We start from the raw sequence: 12353 nt of genomic DNA, 5'->3' as shown, positions 1-12353 counted from the left end.
CAGGTGATTGTTCCCACAAATGCGGAATCATTGCCAGCACTGCCAGAACCAGAAGCTTCAGAGCTGAAAAAGCATCTGAAACAGGTAATATGCACTTTGAGGAAAGGACTCAGATTCAGTAGAACTTAGCAGATGTAGTCTTGCCCAGCTCTTCTGCTATAGTGGGTAAGAATGCAATGCAAATGTAAAGCTGAAATGGCCCTGTACACAATAGATAGTTTCTGATTTTTACTGTTGCTTGGGGCTAACTTATTTCCAGTTGGTGCAGAAAGTTCCAGATTCCTCCTTTTACATTTGCCATGTGGGCTTTAAACTCTGACTTGATCCATCAAGCTATGATCATCTTTGTTTCCCCTCCATTCACAGATCTGTGTGTGAGGTCTCAGTCTCTCCTCTCAGGTCCTGCTAAGCCATTAATCAGCTTGGGTCATCCTGGCTGATCGTGTCAAGCAGGTTTTATCTCTTTATTTCTGTTTTCCTTATGCACGCTGCATGCAGTATCTAAAGGTAAAGGTGTTACTAGTGTGATGAGGTTTGCTCTTTCCTCATAGACCAAGAGAGCAAAGTGTGTAACCTCTGTCATACCCCAGTACCTGCTGTCAGCACAGATGGAAGTGATGTGTTGCCTGGAGTTTTGTTAGAACAACCTTCCCCCCACTGCTGCCTCACCCCCTTGCAATTTCAGGCACTGTTTAGCAAAACTGTCTCACTAGGGCAAAGTTGGGTATCAGAAGAACAAATTGCAGGTTTTTTTAAGCCATATTTAAGATTCTCGGAGTCTGCACTCAGATTCAGCTTACATCCCTATGTATTCCTTATGGACATTATCATTACCATTGGCAAAGAAGGAGTGCTGCTGGTTGCTGTACAAAGTGGACAAGACAAAATTGTGGCCCACATCACTAAGGTTAAAGTTTTGTGTGCCTTTGGGTCTTAGAGTCAATAAATGAATTTTGGGATATCTGCTTTTAAACCGTAGTAGGAAGTTCTTAGCTGCATCATTAAGGACAGCAGGCTTTCCAGTTTCCAAAGTGGCAAGATGTGAATGTTTGGGGGTGGGGCAGTTAGACCTCTTTCCTAAGATGTGCTTATTTTGTGGTCCCTTTTGTTTCCTCTCATTTGTGATATTTGGTAGTAATAGATTTTTTTTTCCTTCCATCTGTTTCTCTGTGATCATGTGTTCGTCTTGGCTCTGATGGGCTGCTGTGGTGTTATTATATGATCTTCCATCTTGCCTCCAGTGTCTGGTTAGCATGACTGCAATCACTCAGAAACAGCTGCTCACTCCTGACAACAAGGTTCTTTATTTTATTCTTTTCCCCTCAATTTTCCATTTTATACTTTTCCTTTGGAGGTTTTGTTTTTGTTTGTTTGGTTTGGTTTTATGTATTTTTTTTTAATGAAAAGATGAAGCCTCAGTGGGCAAATGGGATACATGAGGAAGATTTAGGATAGGTCTGGGTGTCCAGGACTGATTTATCACTTGTGCTGCTCCAGCGCGTATCCATGAAAACTTTATGAGGGTTGAAGAGGATGGTAGCTTTATGGAGAGATGAAGACTCCAATTAGTTGGAAAGTGGAGGTTTGCAGGGGTACAGGCAGATGTTTGTGTTAAGGTGTCTTCACATTGTCCTGGTATATCAAACTCACTGGCTGAATGGCCAAGTTGCAAGGCAAGTTACAAGGTCTTTAGGTCCCAAGATGTATTCAAACTGCACATGGGAATAACTCTACAGTAAGTTGTATGTGGAGCCATACTACTTGTGGTCCTATTTGGACTATCTGTTTTCATGTCATGAATGATCTAGCAAAGTGGACTTCTGTGCTACTCCTTGACTGGCTCCAGAACTGTTTAAGCAATGAAGAGATCATTATGACAATAAACATAAAGGAGGGCCTGGAGATATTTATTGACTCAGCATAGGAGGAGGTTTAAAACAAATTAATGGAGCATGCACAATTGTTGCAATTGCCTAGAGGGCAGGGTAGCTCTGATCTCTCTTTTGTTCCTTGAATAACTGTTCTTGCTGAACGTCTGCATAATGTCCTTCGTTAGGCCCTGGCCAGTATGAGTCTGAATACTCAGCCCATTCTTAATCTAGAGAAGTTCCAGGAGGGGCAGGAGGTGCCACTGCTGCTGGGAAGACCACAGAATGATTTGCAGTCTACTCCCTCCACAGAATTCAACCCCCTGATCTATGGAAATGATGTGGACTCTGTCGATGTGGCTACCAGGTGAGGCTGAACAGCAAGGTACCATTGAGTCTTCATAAAAAAGTACAAACACTTCTGTGGATGAAACAGCATCTTCCAGGTTCTATTGCAGATTCTACTTCACATCATGGGGGGGGAAAAGAGCAGAAATTACAGTGTTTATCTCAGATCTATTACCTGCATGAACATAAGTGTATCTTGAGGGGGTGTTTTGTTTCTTGCATTTTCCTATAGATCATCCACTTTACCTGGATTTGTCAGTCTGATATTGTATCCTCAGCTTAAATCATAAGCCTTGAACTACAAAAAAAGCTGGAGACTTAGTTGTCACCTCAGCTAGTAGATATGAGAATTATATCCTTCATTGAGTGGATCTTTGTGTTGGTGAACTAGGTGGCGAGTTAGAACGAAGTGATTTCTTGGGTCTTGGTTTGTTTTTTTGCTTTTATTTTTTTCAAGACAACTGTTTTCTAAGAAGACTTAGGTTACTATTCTTCAAAGGTTTGAAACATTGCCTGTTGCATACCTTTTAAAGCCTCTCTGTCTTCTTTTCTGTTATGCTCTGTGTTTTTATCTGATATATTGTTCTCTGTTTCTTTTTAGAGTTGCTATGGTGAGATTCTTCAACTCACCAAATGTTTTGCAAGGTTTCCAAATGCATACTCGCACTCTTCGTCTCTTCCCACGACCAGTGGTGGCCTTCCAGGCAAATTCTTTTCTTGCCTCCAGGCCGAAGCAAACGCCTTTTGCAGATAAGCTTTCCAGAACACAGGCAGTAGAATACTTTGGAGAATGGTCACTCAACCCTACTAACTATGCTTTCCAAAGAATTCATAACAGTAAGTTTTGGTCTCATCTTTCCTGCACTTGGACATAATGCAGGAACTTAAAAAGCAAAGAGATTCTAGGGAAGGACTTAGTTTTGTACCGTATTGTTCCTGATGGGGAGGGAAATTCAGTTAAAAGAATATTTTTCTATTTTTATGTGTATACTCATGTTTCTTCCAAGTTAGCTCCACTGTTTGCCACTCCTTCAATTAATTTTAGTTTTTGTCTTGTTTGATTACAGAGAAGTCTTGTAGGCTTCTTAGAGTAGAGACTGTCCCTTTCTTTGTGCAAGAGTCAGTAAAGGGTAGTTTCACTGTGAATGAAGCCTTTGACACCAACAAATTAGTTCAATTAATGCTCTCCTTGTATTTTGTGCAGACATGTTTGACCCAGCCCTGATTGGTGACAAACCCAAGTGGTATGCTCACCAGCTGCAGCCGATCCACTATCGAGTCTATGACAGTAATTCACAGCTGGCTGAAGCACTGAATATCCCAGCAGAGAAAGAAACAGATTCTGATCCCACTGATGACAGGTTAGTAGGGATCATGGCCCTAGAACACATGATAGTTGCTTCAAATTGCTGAACCTCTTCTCCTACTTCATATTTGCAGCCTTTTCCTGTAGCCTGCCAGGTTGCTGTTTAATTGCTTCTGTCTGGGCAGAGTACTGACACTGAAGTAAATTTTTGCACTGCTCTGTTATCCCAACAAACCTCTTAACCCTTTGTTAGTGTCGTCATTTAAAGTGGTTCTCCATAAGTATTTTCCTGTTTTTCTTTTGCTACCTCTATGCCACTTGACATTTGGCATATCCTCACACCCTAATATTTTTTTTCTTCCATGCTGTTCCTTCTCTAGTTATTTCTATTGCAGTACTACAAATACTCCCACTCATCCAACCACTCTTTCAAATCTCTATTCCCTGCCCATAGTTATGCAAAGCTTGTTAGTACTACCCGCTGCCTGCGACCTCCTTGTAGGTTCAGTAAAATGAAAGGAAACTTTTTTGTTATAGTAGTTTTTGGCCATATTTCCTGGAGTTTTGTGTCTAGTTTCATTATCCTTCATTCCATCCTAGTCTGTGAGATATTTCAGGCTTGGACTTGCACATATTTTACATTCTACACAGCACCAGTGGTGCTAACAGAGTGGCTTTTATCACTAGTGTAAAAAGGAAATGATTTCCTATTCTCTTGAAGTTGGCCTACATAAACACATACGTATTTTGTGAATTAATACACCATTCTCTGCTCACTTATACATGGCCTCATTAACTTTGCTAAGAGGCTTTAAATCCCGTCTCTCTTCATGTACCTGAAAGTTATATTTTATGCTCTGACCTTTCATGAAGCTGGCTTGTGAAATTTGCTTGTAGATATTATAATATGAGATTTATCCATTAAGACAGTGCCAGTTCACATCTTTAAAATGTCAGGCCCTGCTATTGCTTTTATGCTGCCACTCATCTCTCTTTCTCACCTGTTGTGGCAGTGGCAGTGACAGTGTCGACTATGACGACTCAAGTTCCTCCTACTCCTCCCTTGGTGACTTTGTCAGTGAGATGATGAAATGTGACATTAATGGTGATACCCCAAGTGAGTAACTTTGATCTTTACTTTCACAAGGTCCACATGGGTTCTCTTTCACCATTCATCTGCACTTTGGGAAAAATGCCTCCCCTAAGTCCCTGAATCAGAACAAGGTATTGTTCCATTGAGGTCTTGCTCTGAGATAGAAGTGTGTTCTATACTCCTTCAATATCCAGGGGTAGGCTGAAAAAGGACTTTCTCTTGCTTAGAAACAATGCCTTACTAAGGACACTGTGGGGAGGAAGAACAGAAATAGGTGCTGCTGAACAAAACTGTCTCACTAGATCTGGAAACAACATGCTGTTTCCAGTAAATACTGTGCAATATGGGTAACAGAGTGTGAGCTGTTTCCTGCCCCTGCATATTGGTTCTCAGTCCTGGCTTTAATGTATCACTCTATCCTAACAGAGGCAAAAAAATGCATTCTCTGTGGCTTGTATGGAAGCTGCATAAACTCTCACTTTCTTAAATAAAAATCTAGGAGTGCCAAAACATTTCTTATGTCCCAAGGACAAGAGGTAAATAATCATGAGCTGCAACAAAAGAAGCTCTGCTTGGACATTAGGAAAAGAACTTAATGCTTATTTTAGTTAAACAGGTTCCCAGGATCACCGTAGAATGTCAAGCCTTGAAAACTTTCAAAACTCAGTGGGGCAAAGCCCTGAGAAACCTACTTTAATTTTGAAGTTAACCTCTGCTTTGAGCAGAGAGTTGGAGTAGGTTACCTCCAAAAGCCCTTTACAACCTAAATTTTTGTGCAAGTTTATTCTGGTGAGCAGTACTCATCTGCTAGGGATCTTTAGTTAGTTGGACAAAAGGCTGAGGAAAAAAGTGTTGTTTAATGAAAAATAATGTGTTTGCAGATGTTGACCCCCTGACTCATGCAGCCCTTGGTGATGCTAGTGAAGTGGAATTTGATGATTTTCAAGAATATTCAGGGGATATGGATGAACAGACCATGGACAGTGAGAACTCCCAGGAGAACAACCAGCCTCGTTCAAGTTCCAGTACTACAGCCAGTAGCAGCCCCAGCACTGTCATCCATGGAGCAAATCATGTGTGTACTGAGATGAGTTCAGCCTCAAGATCAACGTATTAGGAGATAAAGAATGGGAGAATGCACATGGTTCTTTCTGAGAAGGGCAAAAGCTAATAGGACTGTGAAACCATGCACAGATTAAATTGCATGCTCTCCCTGGACTTTCTGAGCAAGGTGGAGTTTGCTGGTACACTCTTGTGCTGGGATAGACCATTCCTGTGCAAAAAGTTCCAATGCATTGAAAAATGCAGCACTAGCAGAGAGAAATGGTCCGGGTTGTGACTACAGGAATTCCTTTTACAGAGTCTGGAAAGACCTGATGTGTTTAGAGGAACAGAGTGGTGTGGGGAAACTTATGAATCTGTGGTTGGTTGAGAAGAATGGGAATTACTTGCATAACCACCAAACATGGTAATGGAAAACCATTATCTTGAGCTAACACTTACTATTAAGATCTGGTTTACAGAGGACTAAGTCCTGAGAACAGTGCACAAATACTGTGCACAAATATATAAAGACTTAGGTTAGAGGCACAGATAGTGGGGATGGGGGGGAGGCCAGTAGCAAGCATCAGGGACTGTGCAGACTTCCCAGTTTGAAATAATTGTTCTTGTCCTGCCCTTCAGTTGTATGTAATGCAAATTAGCGAACAGATCAATGATTTGACTGGTCCACAGGAGGCAACAGACTCAGCAGAAATAGAAGAGAAGTTGGCTGCTGGATTTTCAAACCACCTCCCTTCCTTGCCACTGCAACCAAGCTTTCCCAAGATAAGCTTGGATCGTCGTGAGAGTGACATCGCAGCTGGCAGCATGAGCTCCTCAGAAGGGGTGGTGAGGAAGCGAGAGTATGACAATCCATACTTCGAACCTCAGTATGGTTTTCCTACAGAGGATGAAGATGATGAGCAGGAAGAGAGCTACACCCCAAGATTTGACCAGAATCTCAATGGAAGCAGGTGAATCCTCCTTGTCTCCTGCCCTTCTGTACAGCACTTCTGGGTTTTCTGTCTGCTTCATGTCGTTTAACATTCACTCAAATGTCTTTTGCACCTGAAATGTGTTGTTGATCACTCTCATCTAATATTGAAATGCTGTCAACCCTTCTGGTTTGAGTAAAAGCACTTGCTCAGTTCCCTCAGTTCCTTGCTTTTATGTAAGCAGCAGGAGCTATGAGAATTATCAGTTCTTTCTAGAACATTCTAGCATATCACCTACTGATTTCTGAAAACTGTTGAGCAATTATTTTTTGTGTGAAGCTTTGTCTTTTGGGGGAAAGGTAGTATAGCGATTGATGACAATGGGTTTTCTTGTTATTGCTTTCAAAGCAGAACCATTTCACCCCCAAATCCACCAATGCTTTTTTGCAGACCAGTTTTCAGCATGCCCTGAAAGGCAATAAAAGCCTGAATGTTCAGTTCTCTCATTTTTTCTTTCTCTTGTTTTTTTCTTTTCTTTTCTTTCCCAAGAGGTACAGGTAGTGTAGTGAAAACTGATGGGGAATGATACCAACATCAGTCTCCCATAATCATACAATGTGCTGTTTTGGGATGGGAGGGGGAAATGCTAATAATCGTTGTACTTAATTTCTTTAAAGGTCTCAGAAGTTACTCCGGCCAAACAGTTTAAAACTGGCCAATGATTCTGATGCAGATTCAGATTCCAGGGCCAGCTCCCCAAACTCTACTGTCTCCAACAACAGCAGTGAAGGTTTTGGGGGCATCATGTCTTTTGCAAGTATGTACAAGTGCATTCATTAAGCCAGTTTTATTTACTATATTAGAGCTTACAGAGAGACGGAATAGAGGGATTGCTAGTTAAGAGAATGACTTGGTTGTCAAATTGTTATCAACTCTCCAGAAGTCATGTGGGGAGCCACAGGACCTATTTATCTTACACTACTGACAACTACTGCTTTATGATTTTTTCATATAATCAGTAAGAAGGACTTTGTTTATGTAGTTAGCCCCTTGAGTTGTGTGGCACTTTAGGGCACAGATGAGAAATTCTTTCAGTTTCATTCAAAGCAAGCATCATGCAATTTCATGAAGCTGATACAAAAATCTTACAGTGGTGTACCTTCCATGCTGCCACATTGTGTGTTTAGGTGCCAAATTCAATTTCTTGACCGTGCTCACCTACTTTCAATTATATTTTAATAAAAAACCCCACAGACGTGGAAAACCGATTTAGGATTTCTCAGTAAGAAGACATGGCCAGTTGAGTCTTGCACTATAGTGGGGAGCAGTGAAAGAAGTTTGCAGCAGTGGGGAAAATATATTGGATGTTCTGGTAAAATGACTGTTACTAAAATAAGGCTGCAAAAAAACAAAAAGAAGGAACCAAAGCAAATTGAAATAGTACGCTGGGCATTTTAAATAAATAACTTGAAATGTTAATCAGCTCCGTGATCTAAATGTGATGCTTTCAGGCTGCCTAGAGGCTTAACCAGATGGTGATACATTATCATGTTCTTAAGATTTGTCTGTACCAGGTAGAACGTATGTTTTTTCCTAATAAATGAAAACCTTCCATTTCAAAAAGCATGGTTCTGTGACAGATTTACAGTGTTTCACAAGACACAGTGCACAGTCCTCACTTCAGAGGTACATGGTTTGGAGATGTGTCACCCTTTTTTCTCATGTGGCCCAGTCATTCCCTTGCCCTCAAAAAGAGGCTCAAACTATAAGATACAGCTGAAGTGATGTTATCTGTTTAGGTGCAGGAAGACAGGTGGACATTACTGTTACATTTAAGACTCAAAGATCCAACAGCAATTATTGTGACATAAAAGCTAAAACTTATGTTTTTTACAATTTAGAATAATCTGGTTACAGATTTGGTTGCAATGTAAATGAGATCATGTTATGCTTGTGAGACTTTTGGGTAATAAAGAACAACTTAACCATTAAGGATCTGGAATAAGATGGTGAATTACAGAAAATTGTGTGTGTGCAGTGAGCACTAGGCATTTAATTTTTTTCCTCTTCTGTCTTAGGCAGCTTGTACAGAAACCACAGCACAAGTTTCAGTTTGTCCAACTTAGCCCTACCAACGAAAGTTGGGAGAGACAAGAATACTCCTTTTCCCAGCCTGAAAGGTAACCATTTTTCCCTTTATCTTCTACAGCCGTTACTGTTCTTGTGACTTGGAAGTCCGAGGTCTTACCTCTGACAGGAATCCTGGGAGTGATGCATTTTTGTTGTTTGGGTAGTACCTGTCTTAAGGATCAAGACAGTAAATTGTCTTGATATTTCTCAGTCAGTCTTCTTCCTAACAATTGGGCTGTGTTGGGATGGGAGAGTGTCTGGTCTAGCCTGAGTTAACAGATACATTATGAATGTTGGTTTTGTTTTGTATTTTGTTTTATTTTTAAGTACTTAGTGTAAAGAATGGGAACCAAGAGGTAGGTCCTACTTTTGTGCTGCCACTATCTTCATGACTAGCCTTAGGTAATTTATTAGAGTAATGATGCTGCCTTTGTAAGTGGAGATAATGCCATCCTCCCATGGAGACTGCAGTTTACGTGAGCTTCCGAAGTGTTTGTAGTCTTTTCAAATCACTAAATAGAAAATCAAATTATAACCATACTTCAGCTCTCTCAGAGTGAAGATCAATCCCTAGTACATGTGCACAATCTTTTCATTAGAACATCTCCTATTTGTCTGCAGTATCAATAGTTAATATGTCTGAATGGGCACTAGAGAAATGACCCTCGTACCATGGGAAGTTAGAAAGCCTGGTCACCCTTGTACCAGCTGTAATAACACAAGGTGACTGAGCATGTGCTGGTGCCTTAGTGCTGAGACCTTTTCAGATGCTAAACTGGGGAGAGATTTTATTTTGCCTTTTGAGTTATTCTGTCTGATTAGAACGTACTGCTTTTGTTTTAATATGTTGATTTTTTTCATTTATGTTTTCCTCCTCATCACTTTTATCGGTAAAGATTACTTTAATCTGGAATTGGGAAGGGATGTGGATGAAGGTTGGTATGATATTTTGCTGACCTTTGACCTTGTAGAAACAAAGACCAAAAGCTCGATTTTGTGTTTCTGCTTTGGACTTTGTTTTTGAGTCAAGTAATCATTCCCTATATGTAAAATGAGGAGTAACAGGACTGGTAGGGTGAAAACGCTAGCAGAGACTCTGCACAGCTGTTTTTGACAACCTTTTACCAGTTGGTTATGTTTTCATGTCCAGTTGTGCTGGATAAGAAACATAACTTCATGTCAGGGTTATTTCCTTAAGAAAACTTAATGACTGATTCCATGCATTGGAAGAAAACAGTGATGGGGTTTGCCATTCCACGTTCATGCTTTGTACCTCATCTTCTGCACTTTCGTGTTCTTTTCTTGACTATTTTAATCCTGTAGGGTCTTTGAAGTTACTATGCAGATATGAGGATGGGATTTCCGTGGAGTAGCTCAGTCTCTTTTATGCATGTGCGTGTGTGTGTGTGTGTGTGTTTGTGTTCATTTACATGTGCATGCTGGCTCACTGGGATTCCCACTGGGCACTTCAGTGTTTTTTAAATGTTTTTGTCTTTATTGTACAGATATAAAATTGCTGCACTGTTCTTGCCAAGTGTGTGTTTCTAACTGTAATGGGAAATGATGCTGGGACTCCATCTCATTGCTGCTGTTTGACCACTTTCCATCCTCCTTTTTAATTTTTATTTCACGCGCATCCATTAATATTTTTTCTTCAGTGATGCAGATGTTTTTCATAGTGCTGTTCAAACACAATACGTGCAGTGATGTCCTTGAAGATGCAATACATTGGTTCCACGATGCCAAATTTCAAGTCAAGCACTATCTCTTAAGTTATTCTGGCCCTTGTGGTCTTGGGCTTTCAAGCATCCTTCCTGCTCTAGTCTCATCTGGGTTTTGTTTTGAGGGAGGGCTGGGAAGAAGCTGGTAGCTGAATTCGTTTGATGCTGACAGTGGGGCGTGTAGATATTGTAGTACACTACTAATTGTATATTTTGTGTCCCAGTATTTGGGTTAAATACTATAATGGAGATTATTACTGAAGCTGGCCCAGTAAGCAATGAAGGTGGGTTCCCTACAGCATGAGCTGTGCATGATGTAACAGTTTCCAGCATTCCCTATGCCTCACTTTGGGCTACCTTTCTCGCTGGGTAACCAGTACCACATGATCTATACTAGTCACCCTCAATGCATTATGCTTTTACATATAGTGACTAATTTGAAGATGGTTCTTGTTGTGGAACTGCATGCAGAGCAGCCAAACTTTTCCTGCCTCTCACCTCCTGCTCCCATTACCATCTTCTCTTTTTCTCTCTGCATTACTCCCATTACTGTTTTCTGCCGATGTGTGATGCTAGAATATGATACATGCTGCTGCTTTTTTGGAGTTTCCATTTTGTTTGAAGTCTGTTACCTGTGATTCAAGTAGGTGTGTTAGCCAACTTTAGCATTGCTTGTTACTGTCCCGGGATCAGAATGTTTTCCTCCCACCCCTTTCTCTCATCCTGTTTCCTCTTCTCTTTAGGAAATAGACGAGCTCTTGTGGATCAAAAATCTTCAGTCATAAAGCACAGCCCAACAGTGAAGAGAGAATCTCCATCGCCTCAGGGACGAACTAGCAATTCCAGGTAATATTGCTAGTTTGAGTGTAATATTGTTTTTTGAGTGTACAGTGTAGTTAGAGTGGCCTCATACTTGGCCAATGTTTTCTCAGAAGTCTAGCTGTTGAAAACTAAGTAGTACTTTTGTGGCCCTAGACCTGGACATACTATTGTCTGGGAAGATTCCATATGGATGGTCTTACAGTTAATAGCGCACATACTTATTTTTCTGTGCTTCAAAACGTATCCTCTTTCTGTATGAGATTGAGTATTTTCCAGGTTCCTACTTTAGCTCAGTAGTTATTCTTTGTAACTGAGTGTGTTCTTGACAAGGTGATCTAGCCAGCAGAGTTTTAATGCACCACACAGGGGATCAACTGAGTCAAATGAAGCAGTTTGATTCCATGAATTCACGTGACATGATTTTCTGAGCCTTGGGAAGGGACTCAGAATAGTGCAAGTAAACGTTACTTGATCTGTGCCTGTGCTTTCTCCTCCCATTCCTATGTAGCAGTCACAGGTAGAGTGAAATTTACTGTGAGCTACTGGGTTTGGGAGACAAGTGTTATGAGCAGGTTCTTTAAAATTATTAGAGAGATGCCTCTGCCCAAATTAAGGTGCAAATGAGACGATATGCTAAAGTCAGTAGTACAGATTTTTATTCAACAGTAAATGTGAGATAGAGATAGAAAGAAATAGGGAAAAGAGAGAAAGGGGGAGAGAGTGTGACCAAAAAACATTAAGTAAAAAAAATAATCACCATTTCATGGATTCCAATGGAATCCCTTTGATCTCTTCTTGTGTTCTTCTGGGTGATGAGAGTGCCAGCCTTGTTGAAGTGATGATTGCAGTTTGGATCCATTGAGGGAAACCCAGGGTTGGGAGGGAAAAAGCCAGTGGTGGTGAAGGAAGAAGTTCATGATGCCCAATGTAGTAAGGAACTATGTCTTAAGTGAAGTTCCTGCCGTCTTTTATTGGGCTTAGGTGAGGTGGGAATGCCTCCGGTACCTCCCCTGGGGCAGGGAGTTTTACAATGGACGTAATGCTGGATCATTTCAGGAGTCTTTGACACCTTTTAAGATGTTACAACTG

At 40.8% G+C, this 12353-nt stretch overlaps 1 protein-coding gene across 36 annotated transcripts in view; it reads left to right on the top strand.

Annotated features, from left to right (window-relative positions):
• The window catches only part of MADD (MAP kinase activating death domain), a 73151-nt gene that overhangs the window by 22450 nt on the left and 38348 nt on the right, over nucleotides 1-12353 (top strand). For 8 of the 36 annotated variants that reach the window (XM_027705009.1, XM_027704974.1, XM_027705042.1 and 5 more), the window contains 13 exons: nucleotides 4-84; nucleotides 1242-1298; nucleotides 2057-2235; nucleotides 2818-3053; nucleotides 3421-3577; nucleotides 4533-4639; nucleotides 5497-5690; nucleotides 6299-6630; nucleotides 7269-7408; nucleotides 8670-8771; nucleotides 9618-9656; nucleotides 10667-10726; nucleotides 11186-11288. In XM_027705009.1, coding sequence (XP_027560810.1) covers nucleotides 4-84; nucleotides 1242-1298; nucleotides 2057-2235; nucleotides 2818-3053; nucleotides 3421-3577; nucleotides 4533-4639; nucleotides 5497-5690; nucleotides 6299-6630; nucleotides 7269-7408; nucleotides 8670-8771; nucleotides 9618-9656; nucleotides 10667-10726; nucleotides 11186-11288 — 1787 coding nt within the window. The remainder of the gene's footprint in view (nucleotides 1-3; nucleotides 85-1241; nucleotides 1299-2056; nucleotides 2236-2817; nucleotides 3054-3420; nucleotides 3578-4532; nucleotides 4640-5496; nucleotides 5691-6298; nucleotides 6631-7268; nucleotides 7409-8669; nucleotides 8772-9617; nucleotides 9657-10666; nucleotides 10727-11185; nucleotides 11289-12353) is intronic. The other 28 variants (XM_027705181.1, XM_027705174.1, XM_027705166.1 and 25 more) reach the window with 15 other exon arrangements.

Source organism: Neopelma chrysocephalum, unplaced genomic scaffold (genome assembly GCF_003984885.1).
Source record: "Neopelma chrysocephalum unplaced genomic scaffold, ASM398488v2 Primary Assembly neopelma1_24, whole genome shotgun sequence".
Classification (NCBI taxonomy): Eukaryota; Metazoa; Chordata; class Aves; order Passeriformes; family Pipridae; genus Neopelma; species Neopelma chrysocephalum.
This window is presented reverse-complemented; position numbering and strand designations above follow the sequence as displayed.